The sequence below is a fragment of the Spea bombifrons genome, chromosome 10 (assembly GCF_027358695.1).
Source record: "Spea bombifrons isolate aSpeBom1 chromosome 10, aSpeBom1.2.pri, whole genome shotgun sequence".
In the NCBI taxonomy this organism is placed as follows: Eukaryota; Metazoa; Chordata; class Amphibia; order Anura; family Pelobatidae; genus Spea; species Spea bombifrons.
The window spans coordinates 2,012,354-2,027,365 of record NC_071096.1 but is presented as its reverse complement, the minus strand read 5'-3'; the positions used below and the strand labels follow the sequence as shown (position 1 = coordinate 2,027,365).

The 15,012-nt window shown below is 37.1% G+C and overlaps 1 protein-coding gene across 1 annotated transcript in view; it reads right to left on the bottom strand.

Moving 5' to 3' along the window:
• Nucleotides 1–1,361: 1,361 nt before the first annotated feature.
• The window catches only part of INSC (INSC spindle orientation adaptor protein), a 34,518-nt gene continuing 20,867 nt past the window's right edge, over nucleotides 1,362–15,012 (bottom strand). Inside the window, exons 7-12 of the mRNA XM_053448361.1 lie at nucleotides 7,608–7,779; nucleotides 6,758–6,936; nucleotides 4,193–4,259; nucleotides 3,666–3,821; nucleotides 2,123–2,199; nucleotides 1,362–1,908 (exon numbers count right to left, since the gene is read on the bottom strand). Coding sequence (XP_053304336.1) covers nucleotides 1,780–1,908; nucleotides 2,123–2,199; nucleotides 3,666–3,821; nucleotides 4,193–4,259; nucleotides 6,758–6,936; nucleotides 7,608–7,779 — 780 coding nt within the window. The 3' untranslated portion in view covers nucleotides 1,362–1,779. The remainder of the gene's footprint in view (nucleotides 1,909–2,122; nucleotides 2,200–3,665; nucleotides 3,822–4,192; nucleotides 4,260–6,757; nucleotides 6,937–7,607; nucleotides 7,780–15,012) is intronic.

Genomic DNA, 15,012 nt, shown 5'->3' with positions numbered 1-15,012 from the left:
GGGCGAGGGTCGTGAACCGCGGGGAGGAGAAAAAGACCAAAGAGACGATTAAAGTTTTCGAAAGATCTGCCAAAATCTGCCGCTCGGACCTGAAGAGAGAGGTGAAAGAACTCAAGAACTTCTTGGTGAAAGTCAAGGTTTCCAGCGGTTACTTTGAAAAGACCAGCTGATGCGTCTTCACTCGGGTGCCGAGAAGCAACATCTGAACTATCTTGGAATCGATCAGGAGTTGAAATGGCATTTTTATAGACATGGTTGTGCAGGGAATCTTTTCCTGGCCATGACATCACGTTGGATGTCCAAATTAAATGTTGAGTGATGATGTCATAGAAGGGACTGTGGGAGCTTCCAATCTCACCAAGTTAAATGTATTCAGTAAAATGATTATTTTGTACAATGTATCTTTATTTCACATTAGAATATCAATGTTGTTAAATGTATCACAAATGCCAAAGAAAACCGGTAATCCCCCCCCCCCAATTTTACAAACATTACAATAATTTCAGAAATATTTATGCACCTGTTTCATTACTGCTAAATTAGGAGACTTTTGGGGAAAAATTTGCATAATATTAAAAAAAGCTTAATATTTACAAAAAGAATACAATTGATACCTGGTTTCATTTTAAAAAAAAATCAATGATTGATTTGAAAAATGCCAAACAAACTCACATTTACAAAACTCACACAACCTTTTTTTTTTATTACAGTCTACGGTTTGGTCGAAAAACATTCGCAGTTCAATGGAATTTTAAATTACGGCCACCGTACCGTAAATAATTAATTGTGTTATGTCTGTTAATGCCAGGTCGCATTTCTGCTTGTTACTTTATAGAATTTAATATACTCTGTATAACTTTTTTGTCTATGAATTTACCCAAACTATGAATATATAACTTTTTTCTTGTAGTTTTGGTGTGGTTTTTTTTTTGTTTTTTTTTTTGGCAAGCTTGTAATTGGTGGTTATTAACATGTCTTTTTGTTCTGCGTATTCTTCTTTTTTTTATCAGTTTGACCTAAATGAATCCATAATTTGTCTTGAAAGCTGTATTTAACTCTTAACGCTCAGGCAATTGGTAAAATATTATCTGTTGATAATTATTAATAATGTGTGCGTCCATGAAGTCGACCCAACGTGTCAGCAAAATCATTCTGTATCAACCTAAACTTGACATAAAAGGTTTCATATTCACCATTGAAACAATTACAAGATTAACTCCTTAATGACCAAGCCTGTACATGTACGGGCTGAAAATGCATTGTTTTCAATGGGTTTAGGGAACGCCCATTGTCCTTAAGGGGTTAAGTGGAATTTCATTGTTATCTAACGCCCTCTGAAAGTACGAGCGATGCTGCTGATGTTCAATACAAATTTTTTATTGGACAAATTTCCTTGAATTGCTGAAAGTTACTATGTAACCATGTCTTTAGTAATATCATTTAAAAAAAACCAAGCCATTCCATACAAATAAATGTATATTCCATATAATGAAACAAAATAACTGTATAATTATTAAGATATTGCATATATATATGAATGGCACTCTGAAATAAAGATATGTAATTGATATTAAATGTCTTATAAAAAGAGTTCTGGACATTTAAATGTCTCCAGATTAATCCCATTAAAAAGTTTCAATTAACAAAAATGTGCAGTTTTCCTTACCAAAAAAAGCACAAACAATGCTTTGGATCTTTATAAATATTGCCATAATTTAGTCATATTTCTTATAACTTTGTTTTTTTTTGGTAAATTTACTGAAATGTGTTCCTTTATGGCTATACAAAGCTCTCCTCCATGTTTGAGCAAAGTAAAAATGAATCTACAAGGCGAGGCTTCACCAACTGTTCAAAATCCGATTCCTCCAAGTCTTCGGGGCTCGTTATCGCCAACCTCCGCAGAGCAGCCTGCGACAAAAGACACACCATTGGGTTACTTTTAGTCTATAGTAAGTTTATACATTGAAATATAACTTTATTCATCTTTAAAGTGGCCTGAAATATTTTTTAAAATATATTTTTTTAATATTTTTTATAAAAAATACAGAAAAGCTAAGTTTTAAATTATAATTATTTTTTTAGAGTTTCTCTTTAAATGTAAATGAATAAGGCTTACGCATACCAGACAAGCCACAAGAACGGCGTCGCTGTTATGTCTCTCTTCTGGGAATCGACAGAGTTCAATAAGACGAGGGATACCTGGAGATGGAGATAATGTACAACATGTATGAAAATTCCTCTGCACTTCCACACCTGAAGTATAGATAATCAGTTGTCCTTTCCCAACTAGACTACTGTAACCTTAGGTCTAGCGCAATCCTTGAAGACGTTATAGTGAAATAACCCTTACAAAAAAATTACTGCAGTTTTTCTGAAGTAATACTGCTATTTTTTGGACATGAAAAAACTGCAATACTGCACTTTACTGCAGTATTACTGCACATTTACTGCACTTTTACTGCATTTGTACTTCACTGTACTGCAGTTTTACTGCAGTTATTTTTGTATGGAAGTACAAATGCAATAAAGCTGCAGTACTTTGAAGCACAACTGTAGGTTTGCAATATAAAAAAAGTGCGGGAAATGTGCAGTAAAACTGCAGGACAGTGAAGTACAAATGCAGTAAAACTGCAGTAAAAGTGCAGTATTGCAGTTTTTTCATGTCCAAAAAATAGCAGTATTACTTCAGAAAAACTGCAGTAATTTTTCGTAATGGAAGGGCTCAGATTGCAAGCTCCTTTGAGTCATCCTCATCTTTTGTGTCTGTAAGTCCTAATCGTTATGTTATGTATTATTTGTCACGTCCTATTTCCCATTTTACAGCCTTAAGGAACATGATGGAGAGCTAGAAATCGATAAAAGATATTAATGAATGTAACTTATTAAAAAGGAGATTTTGTAAATTCATTATCTTCTCACTGAAGGCTAATATTGGGCTAATATCTTTCATAGATGTGATAAATTCTAATTAATGCCATGAAAAAGATTTGTATGTTATTAATTAGTTTATAAATAAAAAAAAAATAATAAAATCAAATATTAAAAAATTACCCTATTAAAAAAAATCAAAACCACTGTTTTTGCTTTCGATGCTCTCGCACTCTCACTCTCTCTCATGTTGTCTCTTCTTATTGTGCTGTCTTCTTTCTTCGTCCGCTTCTCCTCTGTATCAGCTCCATTATCCAGGTACTTCCGCAAAAGGGTGATCGGAGGAGCTGGGGGAGAGGCTGTCACCGTAGCTCCACTATTTTGCAGAAGTACTTCAAGAGGCCAGAATATTGCAGATCAATTTGTACTTCTGCACCTCTCTTTCTCTGCAAATCTGCAATATTCTTGGAACGCCTCTGCAAAGGGCGGACAGCCTCTCCCCCGTTACCCCCCATTAGGGCACAGGGTGCGCACGCAGGCTCTGCTCTTTTGAAAAAGTACCTGGATAACTGAGCTGATACTGGGAAGGAGCAGACGAAGAAAGAAGACAGAAGAAAGAAGAATAAGAAGAGGCAAAAGAAGAAGTGGAGCTGCAGAAAAGTAGAAAGGGACATGGAAGTGGTCAGAAGATTATGTGGGAGACATTCCCAGACAATGCTTAGTGGGATAGTAACTCTTTAAAAGCTGCCAAGCTCATTATTATCGCAGCATGTGTTACCCTTGCTCTGTGAACGTACAGTTGTACTTTATTGCAGCTTTCGCGACTTCCGGATCACGGCTCAGACGTGCAAGCGTGACTGCGGATTTCTGCTGGACGCGCTCACAAGCTGAAATGTCTGCTAGAATCCCGGTCGCCGACTTCTCAAAAAGCATTTCGATGAGGATCTGAACACCTTCGTGTTACAAAAATTGACACCAGAATACATTTTCAGTAAACAAAAGCATGAAAACGATTGCCTATTCACTGGTTTAACATCAATAAATAATAGGTTAAGACTTTGTAACAGAATAAGTATGAAACTAAACTAAACCATGTATCTTAAATCTTTTCTAGATACTTTTATAACATGAGATGTGATGACTGCAGCTGATCTGCTAAAGTATATTAATATTATCTATTTTCAGATTCTGTGTTTTTTTTTAATTTATTCTGTCACTTTCTTAAAATATTTATGACTTTGATTATTGATTATGACTTTCAGTATAATATACTACTCCCACGAGGATTCCGTGACAGCAGCCAAACAATTCTAGAGGTTCATACCATTTTCCTTAATTATTTCAGAAGCACATTGATCTGGAATAGACATGTTGGCTAAAATAGTGACGATCTGCAAAGAAATGAAGGAGAAAAAGATAAATCTTAAAGAACGGCAAAAACACATAAAAAATAAGACCTGTGCATGTGGATTAGTACGAATTAGAATTTTAACAAAATGTAACAAATGTTGTTAATTTGCGTTAATCTCTGCAAATTAGGGAGGAACCACAATTAATCTTTATACACAAATGTAATGTAATGAAACAACTAAAACAAAGCAGGGAGCTCTCATTCACTTACGCATTCACACTCTCTTACACTCTCTCACACTATCTCTATATCTTTTTGCCTTCTCCGCTGACTGCTTCCGTGTCCCTTCTCCTTTTCTGCACCTCCACTTCTTCACTTGCCTATCTTTTGTCTTCATTGGCTTCTCCCTGGTATCAGTTTAATGCACACTCTCTCCTCCGTTTGGAGAAATGGGGGAGAGGCTGTCCCCCGTGGGCCGTTTTGCGAATGTATTCCAAGGGGCGAGAATAATGTAGAAGGATTCGCAGAGAAAGAGCGGCAAAGAAACATTTCTCTTTCTCTGCGTATGTGTCGGCATTATTCTGGCCTCTTGAAACACTTCTGCGAATGGGCTATGTGGACAGCCTCTCTCCCTTTCCTTCTCCCTTTCCATCAGTTGACCGTTGTCGGAAGTGCTTCAGGAGTCCTGGGTAATGGAGATGATAACGGAGAAAGAAATCAGAAGAGGCAAGACAAGAAGCGGAGCTGCGAAAAAGGAGACAGGGACACGGAGGCAGAGACGGAAGGGAGACATTGAGAAAAAGCGTGAGAACGAGTGAATGAAAGCGTGAGAGGGAGTGAATGAGCGTGTGAGAGAGAGTGAGTGAGGGTGAGGGACAACGAAATTTGCTTCAGAATGGAAACAAATGGACAAAAAAAAATGAAAAATTTGCCTAAATGGTTTTTGGTCTATTTGCACAAGATTAAAAATAGGCCCACAGTCAGGAAGAAGTTGTGATTATAGATACATTGCCAAATTTAAAAACGCAATTAAAACACACATTTACTGTATTGTTTGTTTTATTGAATAAAAGTACTTCTTTCTGGCGATGGGTGAACTTCAATAGTGTTAAAAGTTAAAACTTTAGTTACATTTAAATTTGAACTCTACATTTCAACGAAATCTAAAATCTAAGCTTCAATAGGTCACAAAGCGACATAAAAAAGCCCCTCCCCCAGCCACGTCTCTAACCACACGCCGTAAAACAGAAAGGTCATTGTGATGTAATGATGATGTCATTACTGTATATAAAATAAATTATAAAGATATTTTCATGTGGGGTAAAAACCTTGCCTTTTACATTTTCAGAAATGTACAGATTACGTTACAATAGAACATAATAGAATAATATAAAATTGAAAATATCCTAAACTTGCGAACAAAATATTATTATTAAAAACTTTTTCAGAAAAAGGTCACAGAATTCTAAATGTGGCTCTTTTTAACTCAAACGAACTACAGATTTAGTCCACGCAGCCATCGTCAAATCCCTCCAGGTCTCGGCGCTAAGTAGATGCATCAGCCTCGTTCATTACTCTTGGTTCTCTGATGACTGAAGGGATTTGTCAATATAATCATCAAATTTCAGATGCAAAAACTATAAATGTGATTGCAGGGGTTATCATAAATGTTTTCAATTATATATTTCTAATTATAGTGCATACAGTGATGTTACCTTGGAGGAATTGAGATTGAGCAGTGATTTCATTATATTTTAGCAGTAAAACTCGCTGTTACGCGCAAGAAGTAGCAAAAATCCCTTACGGCTTCATTTCTAGACTTAATTTCCAACTTTACTTTGTAATTTGGCATTCACCTGACACGCCGAACCATTCCAGTGTGCGGAATAAAAAAATCGCAGAAAAAATACCCAAATCTATGGCTAAAATCTAGGATAACAGCATTTTATGGAAACTTTATTAATTTTATAAAATATATCCGCTGAAAAATCGTCAATTTAAGGCTTTAAAGATTCTTCTATATTATGGGGCCCAAAAAAGTCAATTTGGCCGGGGATATCGCAAGAGTTTGTGAGTGATTTAAGAGCAAAGATGATACTTTTATAGACTGAAGTACAGTAGATTGTAAGCTTTCAAGAAAATCTAGACCTTTTCTTCAGGCGTTTTGTATCTAACTTTGTTAGCCGATAAATGTATAATTTCTACCAAATTTGCACATTTTCATTCTACAACTAATATGTTAGACTTCTATACCCATTAGAGTTGAAGAAACATTGTATCCATTTGTCCTCCAGTTTTCATTTTGGGGCCGGCCAGTTAAAAAAAGGCACTAAGCAGCCTCATTTTTTTACTTTTGTTTTTTAATCCTCACCATAAACAAAGATTTTTCAATGTAGTTTACGGGATCATTTTCTCTACCCCTTAGTGTGAAAATGTTGAGAAATTTGGCTGTAAAATATTTAACTAAATAAAGTCAGATAATATATATATATATATATATTATACAATAAATAGTAAAAATAAATATGCATTACTTACTTGGTCCCTGGCATATGAAGAATTAACCCTCTGTCTGTCAGAACAAGCATTCAGAAGGATTTTTATTGCATTCATGGGAAGCAGCATCTCGCAGGACAGGGTATCCAGAAAGGTTATGTTGGCCAAAGCAGCCGTAGCAAGAAGACAGACTTCTCCAGAGGAGGCTTCTTCGCATAACTCTAGGAAGAAACGTGTGACCGACTAAATACAGTATTCTATATATTTTAAGGTTGCTATTGAATCTGATCTGGCGTGTCTTCCTTTGAATGGGACTGGCCTTTAATATTTCCCAGTAGCGGGACTCATTCAGAAAAATACATTATGAAATAAAGAAAACTTAATGATTGAGATGATCACAAGCACTAAAACCCAGTACAAAGGTGACGTTTAGAACAGAAAGCCAGGGGCCAATTACTTTCTTAAGACGCTTTGATAATTGGGCTACTATAAGCAGATATTTTTTGTGAAATTACTGATGAGGAACGAGGGTTGTAGATATTAGCAGCTATCAGGAAGCCTTGTCCTATAAGTATTTGTATATACATTTGTTTGCAGCAAAGTGTAATTTGTCCCCCAACCGGCTTTGTTTTATGAGAACAACTTTTTACGCTTGTGTTCTCTGTATATATGTAACAATGTAACACACATTACTCACCAGGTCATCTGCCTTTCCTCGCATTCCATTCAACCCAACTCCATGCCTTCTCATTCCTTCACTCAACTCAACTGGACCCCATCACGCCTTGCATTTCTTCTCATTCTTCCTCATTCTTCCTCAATCGCTTCTCGTTTAAACGCACCTGCCCTACTCTCGCATAACACTTGGTAGTCTCTTGGTCGTCATACTCACTTAAGAGAGCGGTGACTATTTCCTCCATATTCTCGATGAAGCTGCTGAGGTGTTGAGTGAAGGTTAGGTGAGGAGAGGTTATCTGGGCGATCACAGCTGCGGCTTCTGCTCTGGACGCTTCGGTTTGTGAATCATCCGTAAGAATGTCCGTTAAACACAATATCCCATCCACCTGGAAACAAAGAAGATTATGAATTAGGACTACCGGGGGGGCGGGGACAATTTAGTGATTAAACCTCCGTCCATAAAAAAGTCTTCAAATTGAACTGAAAGCCACTGACAGCGATATAAACCAAATCAACACAGAATTAAGGTAGAAACCAGCAAACCAGACCCATTCGCCCCCCCCGTCTAGTCGCCCGTTTCTCCTGCTGTAAAGACTCAAACCTTAATCAGTCGTTGGTCTTGTCTTAGATTCAGGAGCCGTATGTCTATCCCATGCATGTTTAATACCCTCACTGTATTACCCTCTACCACTTCTGCTGGGAGGCAGTTCTACGTATCTCTTCTTAGATGTTGCTCAGCTGTAACAGTATTCCAGCTTGTTAAATATTGAATTCTGATTGACCACATTGATTTTTAATTCATAACAGAAAGCAGTAGAAACGTTCTTGAACCGCATTCCAAAACAACCCCACCACTAACTAATTTGGAATAGATTGGGGTAAATAGTACTTTATTGGTGCATTTTGTGGTTTTCAATAGAATAATGTGGACAAAAGAAATATATTGAAAAGAAGAAATTGAATAAAAAGATTTTTTTATCATCTTGAAACTATAGAAAAGTTTGACTTATTATCATTAGAATTGAATTTAATTATTTTATTCCTTATTCAATTTCTCGTCCCCCCTCCCCCCGTATCTTTTTTTTTATTTTGACTCCCTTTGTATGTTTCTAGAGGTTAAAGCTGACTTTTCTACGGAGACGTCCGATCATCATTTCTAACTTCCATAAAGATTGAATTATTTAGCGCATCTCCCTAAATGAAATTCAAATTAATAACTGTTTAATTGATTTATTAGTCATGGTTGTTTTGTTTTTAATTATGTCAAGATTAATTATAGTTTTCTTACCAAGAGATTTTTAATCCATTTGACTGTTATTCCTGGGAGACTCTAAAGAGAAATGCGTTAGTTTAGTTTTTTTTCATACTTTTTTCATCATTTCATAGAGGACCTTCTTTGATTTAAAGCCTTTGGAATCTGCGCCCACAATTCTCACCAAAATAAGCCATGGAAACGTTGGCTTTTCTTTTTTATTTGTTTATTCTTTGTTATCTTTCAAGCAAGATAGATTTTCACTCTTTGCTGAACTCAAATATGTCTGTAAAGGCTCTTAAAATGGTCTTATCTCTCTAAAGTAAATCGTATAAACATTTTGCACGCAAATAACTTTTAATAAAACTTTTGAATACATTTTTTTTGCATATATTAATAAATAATATATTTGTTTTTTGCTATTTTGGTAGGTACAGCCGATGAGGTCGCCGTTGAGAAACCAATCTTGGTTCCTACTCAGCTCAACGACATTTCAAGGACTTGACTCGCCTACGAGTGCCGGGATGAGTTTATTTTGCTTGTACTGAGCTTTGGAACTTCTTACAATTTTAGTTTCCTGCTCTACAAAAAAAGTAATCTGAAATAAAATCATTAATAATAATATGATAAATCTCTTTCAGAAGGTTTCCAGAACGCTTGGCGTTCCTCTTGGAATTCAAGAAGATTTTTTGATTCATGAAGGAAGTGCACGCGATTCCAGCTTTTACTAACCCAAGCCCCCAAGTGGAAGCACTTAAGTGAGATGGTCCCTGACCCAGCGATGTCCTGTATGGGTCTTGCTGGGAAAATAAGTAGGAATAAGTCGACAATGTTCCAGAACCATTGAAGGAAGTGTTGAAGGAACACAGACTTGTTTCAAAGCAAATACATTGTTTCCAAGCCCCAAAAAAGCACATTCTAAATTGTTATTTTGTTTATTGTCATATTGTTTTTTTTTTTTTTTGTTTTCTTTATTAATAATTTATTTTATTGTGTTCTTTTTGGGGGGGGGGGCTTTTTTTTTGCTATTTTGTTTCTTTTATTGATTTACTTCCCAGCTAGAATGACGGGGATGACCCGCTGATAAATACTTAATAAGAATCTTTAGTGAACTTGTATTCAAAAGTTTCATTGATTTTGACCCTCAAAGTTACGTCCTGAACTCAGCCTCGGTGTCAGTCAATAATTCACACAAAGTATCTGTAGGGCCTGAGGGGACGGACGGACGTGGGAGAGAAGACACCAAAACACTCGCTTACTGGTCACGCAGATGACATCTAAGTGCAACTCAATCAATGCCCCAAAAATAAACCGCTGTCAATAGCAGAAATTATAATGAGTTGAAATACATAAAAAAGGCAGCATTCGACTAATTGGATATATTATATGGCTATTAATCTACATCCTGGTGGAGAATTCTAGAAATAAGATCACTGCTTTTCTCATTTTTTTAATGAATGGAAGGGTTAGGGCTTTATCGATAGACTCCCCGAGCCAAGCTTTTGTTAAAGTCAAGCTCATTTTACTTACAAGCTCGAAAAAATTAGACATTCTCCAGATTTCTAAATAATTCATGAAAAACTGTGTTGACGATGAATTTCATTAAAGACACCGAGCCAGACCTAAGCGTCGCCGGATAAGGAGCTGTCATTCTATGTAATAATAATGACCATTCGCTTCGTAGTTGGAAACAAGGTCAGACATCAAGAATTTCTGTACAAGATCTCAATTTTATCTGCCCCGGGGGTTTTTGACTCACATAAAGAAATAAAAAATAAAAAAAGCAATTTTTTTTACTTTTGTTTACCGGGAACGGGACGTGTCTGCGTGGATAAAAACAAACCTCGGATACTAAAGCCACAATGACTATTGACTTTTAAATAAGTAATGTATCTGCTAATGATCCCGGCTAACAGCGGCGTATATCTTCTCTTCCTTACTGAGCAAGACATTAATGGGCGAAATTCGGAAGTTTTGTCAGCTTGCATTTTTTTTTGCCTTGGTTTTTGGTATCTCCTCTAACGAGCTCTGCCTATCCCGACACAATTTGTAGCCTGGATTTACCACTTCAATAATTCTGTAAATCCTGAACGTTACGGATAGCCGTGCCAGCTGTTCTGCGAGGTAAGGGTCAGCAAATCTGTGCAACGCAGGCGACTGTTTCTGTAGGCCCTCATGAAATATCACGGACTAAGGCTCGGACAATTAGTTAGAACAGAACCTAGGCAGGAATCTTATCCAAATAACATTAATAATTCCAGAATTACTAAGATTACTAAGATTTCGTTATGAACAGAAGGAAGAGCTGGTTGTGTTTGAAGCTAAATATTGCCCTAAATAAATATGACTTTGTCCAACTGGTGGCCTGGAAGAGGCCATCAAGAGTTTCTGTGAAAGCCCCTGTCCTGTCTGAAATGAAAGGTCTTAGGATGTAACACAAAATGATCTATGGGGTCATTATCCTACTTGTGTCCATACGAAAAGTTCTTGAAGACAATAAAAAGTTGGGTAACAGTGCCCATGTAGCTTCTGTATAACCACTACGACACGGTGGGTGGGAAGGAGATACAATAAGACGCGAGTGCTATAAGAACACCAAACTCTACCTGCTGCTACATTGTAACAAGGCCTCTGTGTCCAGGATTCGGCTTTTAATTGCCGTTTGATCCGTATTCTCACATTTCCAGAGACCTGCTGCCCATTTTCTGACCAACAACTAAATGTCTTCAACTTTTTTTTCCCCCTACCCGGTGTTTCCATCCAGGGAGTAATCTGACTGCTTATAGAGTTTATTTTATCTTTACTTTGTTTTCTTTTGGGTTAACGGATATCGGTACTTGGGAGGGTTGAGCTTGATAGACCTTAAGTCAAGGGTGTCGAGCATGCGGCCTGTGGGCACCACCTAGCCAAAGGGCCGTAACTTCCACTGGGCAGGAGGGGTAGGGGCACCAGGGACAGCAAGGTGAGGGCCCACTTAAGCCATCCATAGACAATGCCCTGCAAGGACTATGTGATGTCAGCACCTCCAACCCTGCCCCAGTCACCAATAGCCTTAATTATGAGGCCTAGGTGATGGGAAATGACTGTGTGAGTGGCTGTGAGTTATGTCCTGCGAGTTGTGTAAGTCCATGCGAGTTGTGTAAGTCCATGCGAGTTGTGTGACTGTGAGTGCTGTGAGTTGTGGGACTCTCTGTAATTGAAGTTGTATGTGTGAGTGCCTGTCTGTGAGTGAGTTGTGGGACTGTCTGTAATTGCAGTGGTATGTGTGAGTGCCTGTCTGTGAGCAATGGGAGTTGTAGTGTGGGTGCTAAGTAGTGTGTTTGTGAGTGTCTGTGAATTATATGGCTGTCTGTGAGTGTTGTGAGTTGTGGGAGTATCAATATGCTGCAAGTTATGTGTGTGATGTGAGTGTGTCTTGCAGTGTGTTGTGTGAGTGCTTGTCTGTGAGCACTGCAATTTGTATGTGAGTGTGAGTGCTGTGAGTTATGTGAGTACCTGTATTATTGATGTGATTTATGGTTCTGGAAAGGAAAATGTATATAAACATTTTGGGAGAAAACATTACTTTGCAGAAGTGAAATCACGTCTGGAAATAATCTGTAATGATTTAATGGTGTTTGCGATCCCAAAGTGCGGCATCATAACCAGCAAACCAAGGCTGGCTTTTAACTTTAATGGATATGGAACACAATAACCCAGACGAAGACGCACGCCAGCGGTTTAAATAATAAATTGGGTATTTTTTGTTCTTGTTCCAATGTGTTTTAGTACAAACGACATAAACTACTTAATTTTTATTTCCTCATCAATATTTTGCCACTTTCAAATAATTGATCAGATGTTAATTATTCAACTAGGGGATCAGCAGAAGAATAGTAAATGGAGGTCAGTAACATTTGCTAAACGGTGCCCAAGGGCTAATTTATTATTATATTATTTTTTGGGGGGTATGATAATAAAAAAAAAGCTTGTGTTTTTTTACTTGGCAATTACCTTTGTCTACAGTTATATGGAGGAAGAAAAACTTACATATCCCTAATATAAAGCTGAAAAAAGAAGGGAAAAAAAGGTTGAGTGGGTGGTAAATAAGTGGAGCAGCCTCCCATAGTAGAGGGTAATACAGTGCAGGCATTTAAACATGCATGGGATGAGGCTTTTGGACTAATGAGTGAATTATCTATAGCATCATAGAAAAAATAAAATAAAAATAAAAAATATTTATTTTCTGTTAATAATATTAATAATAATAATAATAATAAAGTTTTATACCCAGTCACAATAAATGATTTTTTCAAAAGCCCTTCGTTGCAGTTTGTTCCCAGTTCCTCCAGCAGAGGGCAGCAGTTGACACAGAATGAATCTATGCATAATAATATAATTTCCATATTTACTGTTTTTAGGGTTTCTGCAGGGAAACTTCATCCTTATACTAGATAGTAACATAAGGGATATTGTGATGGAAAGCACTAATTCATTCACTCTAGGGACCCAAGGAAACTTATTGAGTCCCTACTCAAGCTTAAAAGTGAATTGAAGTGAATAACTTAATTAAACTTAATTAAAACTAAGTTAGATATTTTATGAGACATCTGAATGATTAACAACGAGGTTTAAAAAATAATTTATTACCAGACGCTTCTCACTTAAAGCAGTTCTGTCACTTTTCCCAAACGTTACATTTTCCGGTTTTAAATAAACATATATTATTTTCAATTGAAATAAATATCAATTGAAATAAACAATATAAATGTATTAGAAACCCTATAATAAAATACAATTTTTAAATTGCAGAAATGTGTATGAATGATGTAGTCAATATGAATATGTAGCTAAAGCACCAACCCCAGTAACTCACCCATTCTTCCACTAGGTGGCGATGTTGTATAAGCGTGTGTGAATGGGTGACTGTTCCCGGACTAAATCTAGCTCTGGGAAATTAGTGATTTTAGGCATTTTCCATTTTGAACGCTTTCACAGATAATTTATAGCCATTTATCCTCAGTAATTATCCGAATAAATTATAATACAGTCTAGCAATACACATAACATTGTTTTAGCTTATACTGGCGCTAAGAGAACAATTACCCAATAACACACCAGCCCAGAAAAAAAGCTTTATAAAAACCCCACTTAATTCACCTGATTGCCCCCTCCCTTAGGTGCTGGAAGGAATTTGAGATCTTAGCATGTCTATTCATTGACATACGGTTATTTATTTCTCCAAAATATTCTTCCCATTTTGTATTATATTTTAAACCTGATGCAGAAGGAGAAGATCTTTGAGGAGAGATATTAGTAGCACTCTTAAGTCTCCTTTTTAATTAAAGACATGCCCTGGCCAGTTTCACGGCATTTGTAATGAAATGAAGAAGCCTGATGAAGGGTTAACAGACAGGAACACAATGGTAAACTTTCCAAAACAAAAAAAGTTCTTAAAGGGTAAAAAGGGATTTTTGGATATCATTTTCTTACCAGTTGACCCATAACTATGATTTTTTTGCTCCATTCAGTGTCTATGAATGTTATTGGTGAGATGGGATGTACGGATCGACAGACGGCTCCCGTATATACGCTGTGCGGTTTTCAGCCGGTGCTGAAATGGAGCGGCTGACAGAATGACACAGGACAGACCTCACATCGCTGTTTTGATTTAATGTATTTTCACGGGGCCCTGACAGACGTGCAATTTACCAAATCCAACGCACTTCCCCGACCAATTCATTAGCAGGGCCATGTTGAGACGCGCGGCGTAGTAAATCAGATCAGAAGCCTCCGATTGTGCATTATCTAATTGTGGTGTGAACGCACTTCTGAAATACATTTGCTTGGCTAAAACAATTTGTCTCGTAAAAAGGTTTATTTTTCTCAATAACACCGTCCAATACTCATTCCTCCCCAGTCCAGCGGTGTCTAAAACACATTCCCACCAACGCAATCAACCGGGGACATTATTTTTAATGACATCATCATCTCCATAGAGTTATGTTTCCCGTGCAATTCTGTAAGAAAAGCTTTAACGTTTGGGGAAAAGTCAGGATAAAATGATGGTTTATCGGTAACCATACCTTGGGAAATATGCTGGGTAATCAATAAATTAAATAAATTACTGAGAGGCGGAATGTTAGTAGCGACATCATTCCCAGTCTAACAAGTAATATGAATGAATAATAGCAGGTTAGTTTTGTGAAGTTTAGTAGAATTGGAGTAAATTTGGTGGTTTAAAGCAGCGGCGTATTTGCCTCTGGCGCTGCCCTAAGCCTTTTCCAGTGTAGCGCCATTACTGCTAGGTGACAGGATATGATGTCATATCCCAGCGCACTGCCCTTTAAGGACATGAGGAACCGGGCAATAGTGCACCATGGAGTCT